Source organism: Ambystoma mexicanum, chromosome 14 (assembly GCF_040938575.1).
Source record: "Ambystoma mexicanum isolate Mex_15411 chromosome 14, UKY_AmexF1_1, whole genome shotgun sequence".
Taxonomy (NCBI): Eukaryota; Metazoa; Chordata; class Amphibia; order Caudata; family Ambystomatidae; genus Ambystoma; species Ambystoma mexicanum.
This window is the reverse complement of record NC_090940.1, coordinates 447,377,504-447,397,044: the sequence shown is the minus strand read 5'-3', so window position 1 is coordinate 447,397,044 and position 19,541 is coordinate 447,377,504. Positions and strand designations below refer to the sequence as shown.

At 46.8% G+C, this 19,541-nt stretch overlaps 1 protein-coding gene across 3 annotated transcripts in view; it reads right to left on the bottom strand.

Moving 5' to 3' along the window:
* Window positions 1-19,541, bottom strand: part of KTN1 (kinectin 1) — a 3,101,875-nt gene that overhangs the window by 894,050 nt on the left and 2,188,284 nt on the right. For all 3 annotated transcript variants that reach the window (XM_069637667.1, XM_069637665.1, XM_069637666.1), the window contains one exon: window positions 4,184-4,274. In XM_069637667.1, the coding sequence (XP_069493768.1) occupies window positions 4,184-4,274 (91 nt within the window). The remainder of the gene's footprint in view (window positions 1-4,183; window positions 4,275-19,541) is intronic.

Sequence of the window (19,541 nt, the reverse complement as noted above, 5' to 3'; positions counted from 1 at the left end):
CTCAGGTTTTTCCCTGGCTCTGGGCGGTTCCCCCAGTGCTAGCCTGCCTGGTCTTCTGATCCAGCAGGGTGGCGTCAAGGGAGACTCGTCCCTTTCTACACGAAACCCGGACTTCAAAGAAAAAGGAGAAACCAACCATCAAGAAGGAAACTGCAAAGACAAAAGAGGTGAGCCAAGAATTATAACCCTCTAAACCCGTCAGTATGCAAAGTCTGCGCAATGGGAAGCAGTGCAGAGGTGGACCGATCCCGTAATCCTGAGGACTGGTGCTCGTTGACTCTGGGTGTGAGAGCCACGCTGGAACGTCTTAGAGGCAGACTGAGGACCATTAACCATCGTGGAAGCAGAGGAATCATTCAGCAACAATGTATGTGCATCCAACAGCTCAAGAGCCAGTGAGTTTCAGAGTCACAGGAGTCACCAAGCAGTTCTGCACACAAGTGCAATACCTTAAAGCAGCAGTATCAGCAAACGCATTCTTTGTGCCGGCAAACTGCAGATGCAAATGGATACAAATTGACAAGCCATTGTTAAAGCGAATAGAAGGCTTAAGAGGAGACATTATATCTGAGAACAAACTTTCCCATTGTGATTCAATTAAGGCTTTACACAGAAAGCGTTATAAACCTGAAAAGGGAAAAGAAACATTGCGCAATCCACAGAAGGAGTGGAGTGTTTGCTAAATGAACTAAAGAAATGTTGGGGAGCCTTTTAAGAGAAATATAAATGAATTTTGCCAATTAAAGGCACGTTGTGAAGATTTGTTTAAAACATGTTGCACAACAATTTAATCCAAATCTTACAGTCAAGTATATTGCGGGCTTAAGAAACCCAAACAGTGAACTTTGTAAATAAATACAGTGCAGCAAGGCCAAATACTGGCGGGAGGTATGTGACTTTCGCTGGTAAATCCAGGAGGCTACCAAGGAGAGGCCAGAGAAGGGTGAATATTGTCCAGCAAAGCCAAAATCCAACACAGAGAGGGATCCTGGTTACGGGACCTGCGATGGGTGAGCCTTGTGGTATGACAACTGAGCCTTGACCAGTGAGCCCTGAACTGCGATAACCTCATTGTTTGAAAGACTGAAAACGGTAAACTTGGCAGAGCTAAACTCTTGGGGAATGGAGCCCTGAGACGGAACGAGTTATACCTGTTGTCTCGAGAAGAAGCCTAAAGACCATCTTTTCTTTGAACTGTGCTATTTGGAACTTGGCAAAGGGAACCCAGAGGATTGTGTGGAATTGTGTTACCTTGAGTGGGAGAGAGAAGCAGCTCAGAACTTTGATTTGAACACTATTTCTGTTGAGTTTGACATCCCTACACATTGGTTAGGTGTAGCTGCAAGGGCGGGTTTTGGACAGACTTTTAAGTTGAACTCTTTGACTAAGTTGTTGTACTGCCTGGTGATTTAATGCAAGGAGGCAGGCCTGTCTGAAAGCACTTTGGTTTTTTCACGACGTTACCGATATAAATTGGAGATTGATACTGACCTACACTTTTGTGTTGTATTAAAGGTGTTTGACCTTTCTAAAGGGTAGGTTAGCAGTGGGCAGCTCTTTCCCTCCACCTCTCTTTTGTGTTGTTGAACTCTTTGACTAAGTCTTTCCTTAGTTTTATTTAGGTAGGGAAATCCCACCTTAGCATGGGGCAAGTTAGTCCTTTAACCATCCTGACATTTAAGTTAATAAATATCTTTTTGTTTGAACTTTAAGTCTGTTGTCTTTGTCCTTCTTCATGATGCCTTCACAACCTACAGTGAATACACAAAATTTACCAGGATAAGGGAAATACTCCCTAAATTTGTCTACTTTTTTCCCTGTAACAAAATGTGTGCCATGTACCTGTGCTTCCGACTCAACCAACTTCCAATATTGGAATGAGTGGGATGCTGGAATCTTGAGGCTGGTTCGTTGTTACATTGTAGACTATGCGATCATTATCTACCATCGAGACACTGAAGCACTTGACCTTAGAATGCAAAATAAGAACGGAAATTAGACTCAAACATTTAAAATCTGTAGTCCCTCAAGAGCTTAATAGTTTGATGGAGTATTTATTTTTAGCTCACCTTATGTGGGGCGACATTGTATCACTTATTCTTGCCCTGTATGGCTTCTTGGTGGATACAATCAGGAGAATTGACGAACTTTCTTAAGTTTCCTTCTTTTTCACTTGAACGAACATATGGCTATTTGCAAGCTGACTTGGGTACTATGTCATAATCAGCTACACACATAGAATAAGCATGCATTAGTATTTTACTGTAAGAAATTGCATAAACATTGCTTAACTATGATTAATTTAATTATTTTTATTTTAGTAACTATGTATTTACTTGTATTTATTTTCCTTTTTCATATACGGTAACTATGAAAGGGTTAACTTAATAAACTAAAACACAATAAAAAATGTTTTAAGAAAGGAATCCTTGATCTGGGTAAAGCAGATTGCCCTAGAGTATCAGCCACCTTAGCCATCAGTCTTGGCAAGGATGCCAGAGGCTTACCAGGGGTGGGGGCTGGAAGGATGTCCAGTTTAGGGGAGGTGTCCAGATAACTGGGCTCCAGAAGATCGGAGGACAGCCTCTGAATGTCTTCGCTTTCCTCGTAAAACTCCTCTGGAATGTCTCGGTCTTCTCTGGAGAATAAAGATTCCAAACCAAAGGGCACATCTTCTCCCTCTTCATCATAGATTTCATACATCTTTGACATGTAGGGTTTCAAAGGGAGAGGGTCATATTCCAAAGGAACCCCAGTATCTACGACAGTGAAGATGCTGAGGACGAAGTCAGAGCTGGCCCAGAGACTGAAGCCCCAACGTGGAATCTGATGGCAACAGTGGCTCCTATCAATGCCGTTGCTGGAGCCATTGGTGCAGAAGCGGCGGGCGCCTTGGCAAAGATGTCAAGCATCTTGAGACGAAAATCCTCCCATTCCCCCAGGGTGGAGAATTGGGTTGGAAAAGGCACCCGAGATGCTGTCTGTGGGGATTCCCTGGAGTGGTGGCTCTTTTTCTTAGAAAAAGAAGAGGAATGCATGTGCGAAGATCCTCTCAAGGACTGAGACCTCTTGCGGTACTGCTCATCTTTCGCCTTTTGCTTGTGCTCGGGCGAGATCTCCTCAGATCAACATTCCATGAGGCGCGACCTTGAATGGGACAGCGCAACTTCAACCTTAGTCTTGTGGATGTAGGTGAAGATCTTTGCCGCTGTTCCCCTGAAGGCCTTCGGTTGCATGGACTGGCATGACCAACAGTCCTTTGTGTTGTGGTCCTCGTCCAAGCAGTAGAGGCAAATCCTGTGCAGATCCAAAACAGATTGCTGGCTGCAATCTACGCAAAACCTGTTTGAAACACGAAGCCTTCCTTGGATTGGGCATGGTGTCAAAGAAAATTCAAAGAGTGTGTTCCTGAAGTGAACAGAGTGCCCAACAAAAAGCAACTGAGGTCACAGGGCACGGTGCCTCAATATATACTGGCCCAAACATCGTAGTCATCAAAAGTGCATAGAGGCACCAGTCAGAAACATCACTGAGCATCGCTGTGCCCCCTGGTGGCAAACAAGTTTACAAAGAACAGCTGCGCTGTGGATAGGAGATCATAGATGAGGAGTCTGTGGAAGGAAGGAATCCATTAGAAATCTACAATCTGAAAATAAAGTAGTTTTACTGCTGGAGATGGGCATTCAATGAAAACAGAACGTTATAAGAAAAATAAACAATTGGACAAAATATTTCTGAAGTTAATCATTCAACAAAGGTTGACTTGAAGGACTGCATAAGCAGATTAAAAATCTTGTGCATTGTGAAACATTGGCTTTTACATAAATAAAATCCCCTTTCACCAAATTTATTTTTGAGGGGGTATTTTTCAAATCGTTTTTCAGTAATGTCATCACTATGTAGAATGTAAAAATATGTACTTGAGCAACAACAACAGCCTTCCTGTGTTTATCTGTGTCTTGAGCACAACTATATGAACAAAATTAACTAATGCTAAATAGAATACTCTTTTGGGAATAAATAAAGAAAAGGGATGTGCAACCTATTTTCAAAGCATTCAAAATGTGAATGTTCAATCAGATACGTGCAAGTATTTAGTGCGTTAATGTTTTCTTATATGCTGCTCAAGCAACTAACACAGTTGTGCAATGTTTTAAGTAAACATTCTCTAGATGTTACTTACATTGTTTCTCGTCCTCTGTTGCTCAAGCAAATTCTTCAACAAATCTAACTCATTCTGGAGACTGGATATCTCTTGTTCTTTCCTGGCAATTCTAAATATTTATCAAAATTAAAAACATATTTATGCAAAACAATTTTAAAGTGAAAAGTATTTCTGAATTTCATATTTAAAAAAAGAAAGCATATTTAGAATGACTTAACACTATAATTTAGAAGGAGAAATTACTTAGCGGTAATGTTCTTTCTATGAATTCTTCTCCCGCAGATTCCTCATCAGATACATATCCATTGCAGCGTCAGCTGCTCAGAAAACATTTTGACTCGGTCACCGATCCATCTTGAGTCAACGTGGTGCTCGTAGAGTCTAGACGAGACATCGACCGCCGTATATATTGTGATGAATCTTACATAATCCCACAGAATCCCTGCCTAAAGTCTCCTGCCAGGTGGCCAGGAAAGGCAGCTGCTTCCTGATCCTGACCCTGGGGTGTTATTAGCCGGGTAGATCATCTGGGAGGGGAAGGTCCCAAAAAGGAGACGCAGTATTTGGCTTCCTTAGAAAGGGAGATTTATATGGTGCCAGAATTTTCAATGGCTTGTTGTCAAGTAAAGCGTACCTTAGCAGAACCAACGCCATCAATGTGAGGGAAAACTTGTAATCAAAAAGGAAGTCATATGTGGGAACCACAATCTTACCATCTTGACTTTGAATTAATAAAACTCTACCTTAAATATGAACCACCCCTTACAACCCCTTTAAAAACCTTCCCTAGAGATCTCTTCAATAATCAGAATACATTCAATTAAGTTGAAGCATGCAGTTATGAAGAAAAAGGTAACCAGAACATTGGGGACTTTAAGTCTCACAATGCCCAAATTACTGGGACGAGGAAGAGGGATTCAGATGCACTAGATTGCAGTATGCAGTTAGTTATTCTAATTACCCCAACCTGAGCGGGACTTTTGAATATTTAAGGCCCCCTCAGGTGCATGCCATTAGAAATAGGAGGTGGAATAATTGCAGAGACTCCATGGCGCAGTGGAAGCAGAAGGGATAAGAGCCGACCAAGCCGCCGCTATATCCAGAGCGGATAACATTCCCGAAAGGGTCTCCAACCTTAATGGCCTTGAATGCAGAGGCTGCCCAGCAGGAAGTGTTATTGTGAAAAGCTTCTCCTTATTGTAAGCTGTGCTCCAGTGGCTTGCAAGTACCGCAGTGTTGCAGGAGCAAGGAACGCTCCTTTCCTGACCAGCATGGGCCGCAGGAAGCGAATCAGAGCAGTTTGTTTGCAGAGGTGGCAGTGAAAGCAGAGGGAACTGTGGCAGTGGAGCGAGCGAACACATATGCAACAACCAGTGAGTTCTCCAAGTTCACCGCTGTTGGGTAACCCTGGTACCCTCCACACTCAGCCGTTGGCCGCTAATAATGATTTTGAATACTGAACTAAGATAAAGAAGTTAAACTAGCCTAATAAGAACTTTTTGAACACGCAAGAAAGGAAGGATATACAAAGGAAGGATATATTTGTTGTTATAAAGACCAACAATGTTGCCAAAGCCAAGAGAGGGCAATACTGAAACAAGCTTATTATAATCCTTATTGCTAGAGTGAGGAAGAGGCAATAGTTGAAAAATACTTCAACAAGCATGATCTAAGCCAAAGAAGAGTAAGTGGAATAAAGAGACATTGGGCCTCATGACATGTTTGCCGGTCTGGAAACAAGGGTGCCGGGCGCAGCGGCCACAGTAGGAAGACTTGTCACAGGAGCACCAGCACCGTTGTTAACGGTGCCGGTGCTCCTTTGTCTGCATGGGAATGGGGATTAACAAATGTACTGGCACCTGACTTCCTGGCCGCTGGACTTTTAATAGCCCGGTGGCACCGGGAAATCAGGTGCCAGTAAATTACTGGTCCGGCGGCAACCCGCCGGTAGCAACAGCAGGGTTACCGCCAGACCCGTAATGAGGCCCATTGTCAGCATATGTCGGATGCAAATGTGGGAAAACAAGAATGCCAGGCAAGAAGCCCTCCCAATAAAAAGTATTTAGGAGGAGAAGAGAATAATCTGCATTGCCTGTGGCAAATACAACAGTGGATCAAACAGCACCATTGTGTGTCATGTTTTCCAAAATGAAGTTGTGATTTTCGATGTTGTTGAAAGTTAAAAGACTTTTCTTAAAGGTTTGAAGTAAACCTTACCACAGAGTACTTGTAGTAGCTTTCCGTTCTGGAAGGCGAGTATAGCAGAACACAGAACTGTCTAGTGGTAGTGCCGGCAGGTTTGTGGACCAGGAAGAAATCATTGAAGTACTACATTGTGGTTAAAGGTTGTGAAGAAGTGGCAAGTCCACTAGAGTGCTACATACAGTGTTGAGGAATCCTCCTGACAAAACATTGTTGTTGATGCAGACGAATTGTGAAAATAATTTGTTTCTTAAGGAGAAGAAGTTTATGCCTGAAGTGATCAAGACTTATCGTTTGGTTGAATTGTTAAAGAGCCAGTGAAAGACTCTTTGAAGCAAGCAGAACTTTATCAGCAGAACTTGGTTACAAAACGGAACTTTCTTATTTGAACTTGTAATTGAAAATCCTGCTTTGAATCTGGGGAAGGGGATACAACCCAGGTTACAAGGATACACAGTTATGAAGTTTATATGGAACATAACTGTTATTTCTGTTATATTTGAATTGCCCTATATTCCCTTTATCAGTTTGATATATGCATAAGTGTGAGGGAAATCGTCTTTAGGTTAGGGATGGTGAAGTGATTGTCAAACCCTTTTGAGTTAATAAAAAGGAATCTTGTGAAAAACCTTTACCAAGTTGTCTGGCTCACATTTCTGACCCCTCACAATAGACTACATCACTACGCCCGTACCTCATTTCCCCACCTTTTCCCCCTGAGCTCAGCTGCTGCGAAGGAAGAATCCAGAGATTCAGCTGAGAACAGCCACAAGTCACATTTGAATGCAGTAAGAATTTTTTTTTTGTGAGGAACAGACCCAGAAAGAAGCTTTGGTAGTAAAGGCCTCAGAAAAGCCTACGAGACAACTGTTCATTGCCTCATCTTCTAAGAATAGGCTAGTCGTAGCAGAACTGCACACACTTTCATAGAAGGGTCGGCTAGAAGGGTGATGAGGAAACAAGAGAAGAAGCCATAGAAAGAACATTTGAAACACTTGTGTATAGGCGCGTTATAAATGCCATATCATATCATACCAGTAAGTCATTTATCATTCAATGGATTGCTTTCTCCCACAGATTCCTCATCAGATAGAGTCTCAAAGCAGTAAAGAGTGTGGAGGCCTTCCAAAAGGGACGCATGAACCATATGCTGCGTCCAGACAGTAACGCTTGGTAAACATGAGCAATGACGGCCACGTCCCTGACCACCGATGTCTCTTACAGGGATGCCCCTTTGCATGGTAGAAGATGCCACCATGCCCCTGGTGGAATGGACTCTTATGCCCAGTGACAGTTCCTTACCGCCTTCTGGTAACACTCTGCAGTGAGGAGGGTTATCCACCTGGAGATGGTCCGTTTAGACCCAGCCAACCCCTTTCTGGACAGGGAGAAAGCCACAAAAACCTGGTCACTTCACCCGAATTCAGCGGTCCTTGCCACATAAAAACTAAGGGCCCTCTTTGGGCCAACCTATGTAACCTCTCCTCCTCTTTGGTAAGATGAGGGAATGTTGGGCAGAATCCTGTGCAGTGCCCTTAGGGACTACTACACACAATTAAGACTACAGGTTGCAATACAAGTTTAACCTTTGGTACAAGCCTGTACTACTATGTCAGAGTGGTAGCAGTAGCGGAGCAGGCAGACTTATCTCAAGAGTTTATGAGCAGTAGAAGAGATTACACAAAGGGACCACAATTACTGTGACTCAAGCAAACACTGACTCAAGGTTTCAGGTAAAAAATGTAAGTACATTTATTTTTAAACCGTTTGTTATAAACACAACACTTCTGGGGGGCGCTGTGACGCGGTGCGCAAGATGGCGGTGGCCTGAGAGCGCTCAGCCGGAGGCTAACTTGTATGGTCTACATTGCCCCCAGATATAACGGTATCCAGCAGCTACTGCAGTGTTGGCTGCGGCGGAAGGTGACAGGCAGCGCTGGGAGCAATTTCACCGTCGGAGCCCGGAGGAATTGACATCGACCGGCGGTTCGGGCCTGTGGTCGATGGCGCGCTGCCCCTCCCCCCGGCGTTGACAGCCGCGACGGGACCTGGGCGCTTGGTGCCGGGGATTCGCCTTGGTGCCTGTGCGGGTCTCCGCTGGCTGGGGCGGCATTGGGGCTGCGCCTGGCGTTGGTGGTGGCCCCCGCCCTGGCCTCATTCTGTGGCCGGCTCCGGAGCGGGAGATCTCTGTACACTGGAGTGCGGGCGGGAGAGGCGCTCCCACCCGCGATACATGGACCTTGCCCGCCCGCCGAGGTGAGCGTTGGCGTGGGACCCCCATGGCTGGGTGGGACCTGCGATGGGGCTGGATTGTCCTGTGGCCGTGATTTGCTCCCCCTGGCCTCTTCCTTCCTGGTCTGGCTGGCGGCCAGGTTTGATCTTGCGGTGGTGTCCTGTGGATCCTCGTTCTGCTCCTCTGCTGTGCTCTGGACTGCTGGAGGCGGGGGGGAGGGGGTTCCTTGGAGCGGCGACACTCTGTTCTTGGGGAGTGCTCGCTGGACTGGGGGCCTCTGTCTTTGGTGGGGTGATACAGTTGGGCCTGGAGCCCGGGGCCTCCGAGGGGCTATACCCCTCGCTGGATTTGCTGGAACCTGCTACTGTGCCTTGAATTGGAAGGGGTGGGATGGGCGGTCCCACCCTCTTGATGCCTTCACCTGCCGGGGTTCCTGCGGAAATGAGCCTGTGCTGAGATTCGGTGGTCTCGGTCTGATCAGCGTTGATCTTGGGTGGGGCGGAGTTGCCGCATCCTGGTTGCACCTCCTGGGGGCACCTGAGCTCCCCTGAACGGCCTGTTTTTCACTCCTGCCGTTCTGTTGCGCTTGGCGGGGATCCCTGTTCGGGGAGTGCTCCGGTGGGAGGCCGGGGCCTTTGTGGTTCAAGAGTTACCTGAAGATATCTCGGCTGTGCGTGCCACGGTCTTTCTCAACGGATCTGGCGTTTTACCCTCAATCAATCCTTGTGGTATCTGTCTGGCATGGGTAATCAGAAAAAGCAGGCCAGGATGGAGCAGTTTGGCAGACAGGACCGAGATCCGTCGCAGCAGGACGCAGGCTCTAACTCTTCGCAGATTGACATTGGGGCCCTCAATCAAACTCTGTTGGCATTGAAGGGGAGCACAGACAGTCTTGGTGCACAAATAGATGCTTTATCTTGCAAGGTAGACAGCTCCGCGGTTCAGATTGATAAATTGTGTGGCAGAATGTCCGAGGCTGAACATAGAATTGGGGACAGTGAGGACAAAATAGCATTGCTCCACCGAGAGGTCGCCTCTCTTCAACAAACGGTCCGGAAAGTTGTGGCAAAGAACGAGGATCTTGAGGGGAGATCCAGGCGGAACAATATAAGGATTACCGGTGTGGCGGAATCCCCCCGGATTGACAATATGGAACTGTTTGTGGAAAGGTTACTGATGGATGTACTTGATAATCCCCCGGTCACTAGCCACTTCATGGTGGATTGAGCGCATCGATCGTTGGCGAACCGGCCTCTCCCTGGCGCTCCCGAGAGAGCCATTCTCGCTCAGATTTTCAATTATAGAGACTGTGATACGCTGCTGAGAGCGCCGAGAGAGAAGACACTAAGATGGGGCTCAGAAACAATACAGCTCTTCCCAGACTTCAGCAGTAAGTACAGGACCAGAGGAAACCATTTCAAAATGCTAAGAGCATTCTAAAAAAAAAAAAAAAAAAGGCTGTTCGCTACGCAATACTGTATCCAGCGAAGCTTAAGGTTTTTCACGATGGCAAAACCCTGTTCTTCACCTCCTCTGATGCTGCTGAGAGATTTGCAAACGAAATTCAAGATCGTGAGGAGTCCCCTCTGGGCTCCCCCGATTTAATGCTGGATGTTATGCCCTTTTTTTTTTTCTTCTTTCTTCTCTTTTCCTCTCTTTGTATGATCTGGGGCCCCGTAGGGGCTCATATTTGCCTGTTTTAAGGGTTATATTGTCGATGAAGGGGCAATGTGGCTAAGTTATATACTTCAGAGGATATGGTATAGCCTCCGGCCAGATGGAGCTGCAGTAGCCGCCAGCACCCGCCATGCCCAGCGGCGCTATGCTTTTGTTTGGTGTGTTCTGTGCGGGGTTTTTGGGGGAGGGGTGGGATGTGACAGCCGGTAGATTGGGGTTTCTGGTGTGGGTGGAGGGAGTGTGGGGAGTTTTAGTTCAGAGGGCATCAATGGTTAGTCAAGCAGTTCTGAGGGTGTTACTTGTTGGGGGGGGTCTCTCTTTCAGGTTTTTTTTGGAAGTATTGGCACCCTGGGGTTTCTTTCCATGTTCTTTTTGTTCAGTGTTCACCTACCACGCTAAACTTGCTGCATCTAATTACTGCCCTTGTTCCCACTTGACGTAACTCAGGTCCGTGGGCCTAACGCACTTTCAAATATGAATCTCACTGTAATCTCATGGAATATTCAGGGCTTCACTACCCGGAAAAAATCCCGACTCCTCGCGCACTACTTGAGGAATCATCATGCCAATGTCTTCTGTGTCCAAGAAACCCACCTGGGGCCGGAGCAAAGCTTGCCAGCGTTGGCAGGCTGGGAAGTTCATAGATATGCCTGTTCTTACTCTACCCATTCCAGGGGTGTGGCAATTTACATTCACCATTCACTGAACTTCAAATTGCATAAAACACTTACAGATACAGAGGGTTGGTTTGTCCTGGTGGCGGGGGAGTTTGCGGGCTGGTCGGTCCTATTTGCAAGCATATATGGCCCCAACTATGATTGCCCTGACTTTTTTCTGAATTGTGCTATGCATTTGCGTACATTTCCAGGATATGAGGTGGTCTGGACGGGGGATTTCAATGTGGCTTTATCTTTGACATTAGATATGTCCTCCTCGGCTCAGATGTCCCTCTCTCATGCGGCTATTAAATGGTCGTCTATTGCCTCAGACTTCTCCATGGTCAATCTTTGGCGCCTTCAACACCCTAACTCCAGAGAATACACCTTTTACTCGAGTGTGCACGGGAGCTCCACCAGAATTATATTTTCTCTTCTCCGGATCTGGCTCATTGCGTCTCTAAAGCTCTGATATTACCTCATACCTTGTCGGATCGCTCCCCTGTTCTCGTCCTTCTCGATAACCCTACCAGCCTCTCTAGACAACACCGGTGGAGATTCAGAGCTCAGGCTCTGTGTTAGGCAGAAACCTGTGCAGTTCCCTGAGGGACCACTGCAAAAGATTTAAGACTACAGGTGTTTGGCAGCAAACCCACTTGGTAGCAGTCTGTACCACACAGATTCACTTGGTAGCTGTGGCTGAGCAGTCAGACTTCCCTCAAGAAGAGTTAGGCAGTATACAGAGCATACAAAATAGGTACAGAAATACAGTAGCACAAGCAAACACTGACCAGAGCTTGGGTGTAAAAGTATATAATTATTTATTTAACACACACTTATAAAACACACTAGCACTAAATTGGCAAGATAAGTTCAAAACACAATCACTATTATCATATGTAGATCCCTGATTACTTGTTGGACAAGTCTTAGTTAACACCACTTATTTCCAGACAGAGGTGAGTGCCTAACGTTCGATGGCACTCCAACAAGTTAAATAAAAACGGAGGGAAAAGCAGAATTATGGAAGCACACACACTAAACACTTTTTAAAGAACCACAGCAAGTTAGGAAGGCACAGTCTACTGGTGAACAAGGAAGTTTAGGTGCCAGGCCAACTTTCAAGGGAGCCAGGCGGAAGATGCCCAAGATCAAACAGTTACACAGAGTCTTTGAAGTTTGTGGAGGTAGTTCGAAAAAGGTTTAGTTCAGTTCAGAGAATTTAGCTAAGGTGTCCGAGGCTAACCCAGGTTCGAGAGACGAGGATTTAATACACCAGGTTCAATCGGTTGCAAGGGAAGCCAGGCAGAACACGGTACCTTAAATGGAGAGGATCCTCCAGCGGGGGCAGTTGTTCCTGGCAGCGGGTCTAAGTCGCAGCGTCGTCCAGAGGAAGAGAAGATCTCGTCGTGGAGAAAAGATGAAGGTCGTTGCACTGCCAGGGAAGAAACCAGCCGCAGAGTTCTCCGGTACAAAGGTACTACCCTTTCGGTTCGCGGTAATGGTGAAAACATGGTATCCCGATTGCCGGGGTGCTTGGCACAGGCAAGGCGGCCACGAGATGCTCCAGGAAGGTGAAAAGAAGGTAGACTGATTATCCCCACCAGTCGAAGGAAGAAGACTCTCCGGGCTGGAGATCTCCTCTGTCGTTGGGAAAAGTGGTGAGGCGGTTCAGCAGGGCTCCACCGGTGGTGTCGTCGTCGCAGGCCGGCTCAGCTTCTCCCTCCTCGGATTCTTTAGGTCCAGTGGCGACGTCTGAAGTTCCAGTCCCCAAAGCCCTGCTTTTATGTAGCACACTCCCTTTCAATTCAGCCTAGCTGTCAAACATGCTAAGTGGTGAGCCGGCCGGCTCACCACTTGGGCCAATCACACAAGAGTGCGACTTGAGTTACCAAGGTAACTCAGTCCAGGGTGCATAAACCCCCTCGAACACCCCCGGTGGTACCCAGACAGAATGGCACCACTTTTGGAGGCTTCTGTGGAGAAGCCTGCCAAAAAGTGGAACAAAGGGCTCGACTTGGGTTGGAGTCACAGAAGAGAACACAAACGCCATTTTAGAATAGAGTTCTGGCAAAAAATACCAACCGGCGAATTAATATTAAATAAATAAACCGGCGGTATGTTCGAGGCTATAAGAATTAAATAATTAAAGTTGGTAGCCTCGAACAATGGGAAAATCCCTTAGAGATATATTTGCGGTCAAATATAAAAAGTAGTATCCACTGCCACCAGCCAAAACTCGATCGGGGGGACGGAGACATGCCCCCTCGAACAACAGACCCCGGGGCAATCGAATTGCCCCGACCAGTACGTCCACAATATGATGGTTTGTACTGGTTTCTGTTCATAATTTGGGACTAGCAAAGCCAATGGTGACTTTACATGCCCTGGGAGACAGTAGTCAGTCCCAGGGTATGGAGTCTATGTTGGGGGGGTCGCTACGACACCCCCGAATTACGGCACGGAGGGTGCTGTGTAACCCACATCAAAAAACCACATGAGACCCTATGGAGTAAAAGACCCCATAGCCCATAAAACACATGGAAAGTTAAAGGAACACCTCAAATCATGTCTAAGAGTGGGAGCAAAAGAATCTCACTCTTAGCAGGAGAGCAAAAAATAAACCTCAAAAATCCAGCAAAGCTGCTGGGGGACTCACTAGGTTTGGGAAATTAGCCTTACAGAGAATTCTCCCTAACACTCTGGAAGACCTAGCGTTCCCCGAGTATACCCGTTGGGCTATAGATGAATTCTTTCAAATAAATGCAGATTCTGTTCCAGACCCCAGGGTAGTATGGGAAACCTTTAACGTGTTCATACTGGGCTGGTGTATTTCTGAGGAAGGGGGGAGTTCTGATAAATATTCGCAGGGCCATAGCATTAAAGGAAAGGGAATTGAAAGATCTGGAGCTGAGTTTGGCGGGGTCTAATTCCCCGGAAACTCAGGATAGCATTGAGGATAAGAAGAGGGAAATTCAGCTTCTTTTAGCCGACGAAGACAGGTTTTTGGGGGACCCGATTATAGCTTCCAGGTTTGTGGAGGGAGATCGTCCTTGCAAAACGCTTGCTTAGGCTATTCGCCAGGAGCGCCATCTGCGATCTATAGTGGAAATTGAAACTACGGAAGGAGTGTCTTCCAGGGATAGTGGTAAGATTAATGAAACGTTTCGGGGGTATTATAAAACGATATACACCTCTAAAACAAGAGCATCTCATGACGATATCACCCGTTACTTGAATAGGGTAGCACTGGGGTGGCTTGACCCAGCTGTAGGGGCTTTGTTGAATGAACCTCCAACGGATGAGGAATTGTTTTAAGTTATTCAATCTCTTCCAAATGGTAAGGCCCCGGGAATAGATGGCATCACTGCTGAGCTGTACAAGGCATTCCCGGCTTTAATAATCCCTCATTACATTAAATGTTTGAAGTGTTTGCTTCATCCGGGGTTCTTCCCCGAGTCCACTAGGACAGCTTTGGTAACTGTCCTGCTTAAGCCAGATAAGGATTCCAGATATTGTGCATCGTATAGACCTCTGTCGTTGGTAAATACGGATAATAAGATTATCGCTAAACTGTTAGCAGATGGGCTTCTTCCTCTCATGCCAGCCTTAGTTCTTCTGGACCAGGCAGGATTTATACCGGGCCGGTCTACTCAGAACAACCTTCGTAGACTGTTGACTCTGATGCACAACATTAACCCTGAAGTCCCTATTGCAGTTGCAGCACTCTATGCCGAAAAGGCATTCGACTCTGTCGAGTGGCCCTTTCTTTTCGAGGTCCTCAGGAGGGCTGGGATGGGCACCACGTTCTTGCAGTGGATCCGCTTGTTGTACACTGCCCCAAGGGCCCTGGTATATACTAACGGTATCCAGTCCGCTCCTATCTTCCCTTCGAGGGGCACTAGGCAGGGCTGTCCCTTTTCCCCTATCTTATTCGCTTTAGCCATAGAGCCAGTGGCCTGCGCTCTTAGGGAATTTCATGCCCATAGGGGGGTTTCACTTCGGTCCCATACGTCTATTGTTTCCTTGTACGCGGATGGCACGTTAATATACATAAAGTACCCGCAAATCAATCTGAATCCTGTGGTGGAGGAGATCCAGGAGTTTGGGGCTCTGTCTGGTCTTTGTATCAATTGGGCAAAATCGGAGGTGCTTCCACTTACCCCCGGTGTCTCCCCTACAGATATCGGCGACTCTTGTGTGGCATCCACTAGGCATCCGTTATTTGGGTATCCGGGTATCCACTTCCCCAGTTAGGCTTTACGAGGAGAATTATCTCGCTGCCTTAAAACTCTTGGAGCACAGAGTGGACACGTGGTCCTGCCTTCCTCTTTCTCAGATCACTTGCATTGCATTGTCAAAGATGGTGGTGTTGCCTAAATTGTTATATGTGTTCAACAATGTACTGATTTGGCCTCCGGTTTCTTTTTGGCGACGTGTGAAGACCTTGATGAATAAACTGCTATGGGCTGGGAAGCATCCTTGCGTCTCCCTGGAGACTATGTTTCGTCCCTATTCCCAGGGGGGAATGGATGTGCCAGATCTTTATTTATATTATTTGGTAGCACAGGCGCAGTATGCTGTGTGGTGGTGGTCCCCCTCAGGTTGACCTACCGCATTCTCGTTTGGAGAAGGCCATCGCGTACCCCGACGATCTTAGGGGTCTCTTATGGGCTCTGCGGAAGAGATGCCCCAAGGCTGAGGTGCAGCCTGTTGACATCACTATCAGAGCCTGGCACCGGCTCGCGGAGTGGACTGGGTTGCCCCAGTGGTACGCTCCGGCGATTGCCATATACCGCGTTTGGGGCATCCCGCTCACACATGAGAAGGTGTTTATTCAACACTTCTCTAACCTCCAGATTCATTCTTTGGGGGATGTTGCGCCAGACGGTAAATTTGTGCTCTGGGACGATCTCACGGCAAGGGGCCCTTGGAACCCTATACCACAGCTTCTGTATTTTCGGTTGAGGGAGGTGCTGAGAGCCAGGTGGAGTGAGTTCCTGGTTGCCCTTCCCCCTTCCCCTCTCATTTCATACGCCACTGAGCCAGCATCCACCAAAAAGCTAATCTCTACTCTGTACGGTATGGCCCGAGAGGCTCACCCTTCTTGTACTGATTATAGGGGTAGGTGGGAGAGCGCCCTGGGAAAAGTGTGGTCCGAAGAGCAGTGGAGCCAGGTTTGCACTCAGACCAGGGACATTTCTGTCAATTGTAGATTTCGCTTGATACACTTTAAATTTTTACATCAGACAAACTTTTCCCCTCTGAGAATACACAAGATGTTTCCTCGGCAAGCCCACGGAATTTAAGAGGAGATGTGAAACCCCTGCTGACTTTCTTCATGTGGTGTGGTTGTGCCCCTTGGTTTATGCTCTCTGGTCGAGTATAGCAGAGGCTATGTCAAGTATGATTGATATTGATATCGCCCTTGCCCCCGAATGCTGGTTGCTGGCGCTGATGGATTTTGGCTCCGTTAGCCAGGGACGCCTTGTTGGCATGGCTTCTGTTGTGGCCAGGATGTTGTTGGCACGGAAGTGAGGAGCCCCGGCGCCGCCCACGTTCCAGCACTGGCTCATACTGATGCCGTGCTATGAACACAGAGAGACTCAGTACAATTTAACGCTTCCAACTGCCAGCAAACCTAAAGACTACTGGGGCCCTTTCAGGATGTTAGGCAGAAACCTGTGCAGTTCCCTCTGGGACCACTGCAAAAGATTTAGGACTACAGGTGTTTGGCAGTAAACCCACTTGGTAGCAGTCTGTACCACACAGATTCACTTGGTAGCTGTGGCTGAGCAGTCAGACTTCCCGCAAGAAGAGTTAGGCAGTATACAGAGTATTCACAATAGGTCAAAAGAACATAGTAGAACAAGTAAACACTGACCAGAGCTTGGTGTAAAAGGGATATAATTATTTATTTAAAACCACATCTAGTAAAACACACAGGCACTAATGTTAAGCAGTTCAAAAACACGGTCACTAAAAGATATAAACTCCCTTAAAAGAATATTAGACAATTCTTAAGTAAAGCCCCACTTATTTTCAGACAGCGGTGAGCGCTTAACGCAGATGGCCCTCTAATAATTCGTTTTAAAAAGGGATAGAAAAGCAGATATAAATTGAAACAGATCCCAACACTTTTACAAGAACACAACCAGAGAGGAAGGCAAAGTAAAACCATGAAGTTAGAGTTCAGAAGGCCAGATCCACTTTAAGGGGATCAGAAGGAAATGTGGCCAAGGTCACACGGTTGAAGTGCACAAAAGTCTTGAAAAGGTTCAAAAAGAGTTGGACCAAAGTAAGGGACCAGTTAGATGGTCAAGGCGGCCAGCCCAGTCCAGAAGGTTAAGGGATTATTATGAACTTGTAGCAATCTTTAGAAAGGGAGGCCTGGCGGACACAGTACCTTAAAGTGGTGAGAATACTCCAGCGGGGGCAGTTGTTCCTGGCAGCGGATGCAAGTCGTTGCTTCGTCCGGGGGAAGAGAGGATATCGTCGGGGAGGAAGACAGGAGTGCGTTGCACTGCCAGGGAAGAAACCAGCCGCAGAGTTCTCAGTTAAAAGGTGCGGTCCTTTTATTCGCGGTCCAGTGGTAAGTGGCTATCCAGTTGCCAGGGAGCTTTGCACGGGCAATTTGACCACAAGACGTTCTGGGATGCGAGGAAAAGAAGGTAAACTGGTTCTGCCCACCAGTCAGGGGAAGAAGCCTCTCCAGCCGGGAGATCTTCTCTGTCGTCGGGAAGTGGTGAGTCGGTTCCGCAGGGCTCCACCGGTGGTGTCGTCGTGGTAGGTCGGCTCAGCTTCTCCCTCGTCGGATTCTCGGGTCCTGTGGTGACTTCTGAAGTTCCAGTCGCCAAAGCCCTGTTTTTATGCAGCACACCCCCATTCACTCAGCCTAGCTGTCAATCAAACATGCTAAGTGGTGAGCCGGCCGGCACACCACTTGGGCCAATCACACAAGAGTGCGACTTGAGTTACCAAGGTAACTCAGTCCAGGGTGCCTAAACCCCCTCCGACAACCCCTGTGGTACCCAGACAGAGTGGCACCACTTTTGGAGGCTTCTGTGGAGAAGCCTCCCAAAAAGTGGAACAAAGGGCTCGACTTGGGTTGGAGTCACAGAAGAGAACACAAACGCTATTTTAGAATCGAGTCCTGGCAAAAAAATACCAACCCGTGAATTAATATTAATTAAATAAACCGGCGGTATGTTCGAGGCTATGAGAATTAAATAATTAAAAGTTGGTAGCCTCGAACAATGGGAAAATCCCATAGGGATATATTTGCGGTCGAATATAAAAAGTAGTATCCACTGCCACCAGCCAAAACTCGATCAGGGGGACGGAGACGTGCCCCCTCGACTAACAGACCCCGGGGCAATCGAATTGCCCTGACCAGTACGTCCACAATATGATGGTTTGTACCGTTTTCTGTTAATAATTTGGGACTAGTAAAGCCAATGGTGACTTTACGTGCCCTGGGAGACAGTAGTCAGTCCCAGGGTATGGAGTCTATGGCGGGGTGTCACTATGACACCCCTGTGTCACTGCACGGAGGGTGCTGTGTAACACACATAGTAAAAACACATGAGACCTTATGAGGTAAAGGACCCCATAGCCCATAAAACACATTAACTGTCAAAGGAACACCATAAATCATGTCCAAGAGTGGGAGAAAAAGAGTCTCATTCTTGGCAGGAGAAAAAAACAAACTCCAGAAATCCAGCAAAGCTGCTGGGGGACTCACTAGGTTAGGAAATTCAGCCTAAAGAGAGAATTCTCCCTAACACAGGAGTTATATGGCTAGGAAGGAGGAATCGGAAGCGGACTCAGATTTATAGTCGATGGAGTGGTGATTCTGTGATGTTTCTTACTCTACTTGGGCTGGGCAATGTTATGGTCGCAATTTTGGGATGGTGGTGTGGTGATGGGGTTTAATTTCTGTCTATATCTGTTTTTAGTTATATGGCTTTTTTTTCCTGGGTGCTAAAGTAATTTGCTGATAATATGGTTGGGGAGATGGTGGGGAGGGGGGTGGGCTCCAGGGGGGTTTTGTTTCTCGATATTTAGTTGAGGAGGTTCCTCGTTGGAATGCTGTTGAGTATTGTTTATTGTAGGTCGTAAAATGCAAATAAAGACAATTAAAAAAATAAATAAACAACACTTCTATTAATTCAAAAACCACATGTAAAATACACTACAACTAACCAATTCACTTTGTACGGTATACTTCAAGGTAAGTACCCTGTGTTTTAGCGGACCGGTGTTGTGAAACAAAAGACGTTACCGGGAATCACTTTTTGACAGTAATGACAGTTCAGTCTTACTAAAGAAACGCGTATCCGCGGCAAGAAATGTTACCGGGGCAAAAACACACTTAGCACCCGAGATAACCAGAGAGAGTTGGGGCAAAAATCATAGGCAATACTTTTGTCAAGGCAGGCAGAACCAGAGAACACTCTTAGACAGAAATTCGAAAGTCAATAGGGCGGAGCCAGTGTCAAGTGGAACCGGGTTCCTGTTGCCGAGGATCACACAGTCGGATAGTTCACGATTCAACGTAGCCAGGAGTACTTAGATATTGTCAACAGAGGAAGCAAAGGTTATAAGA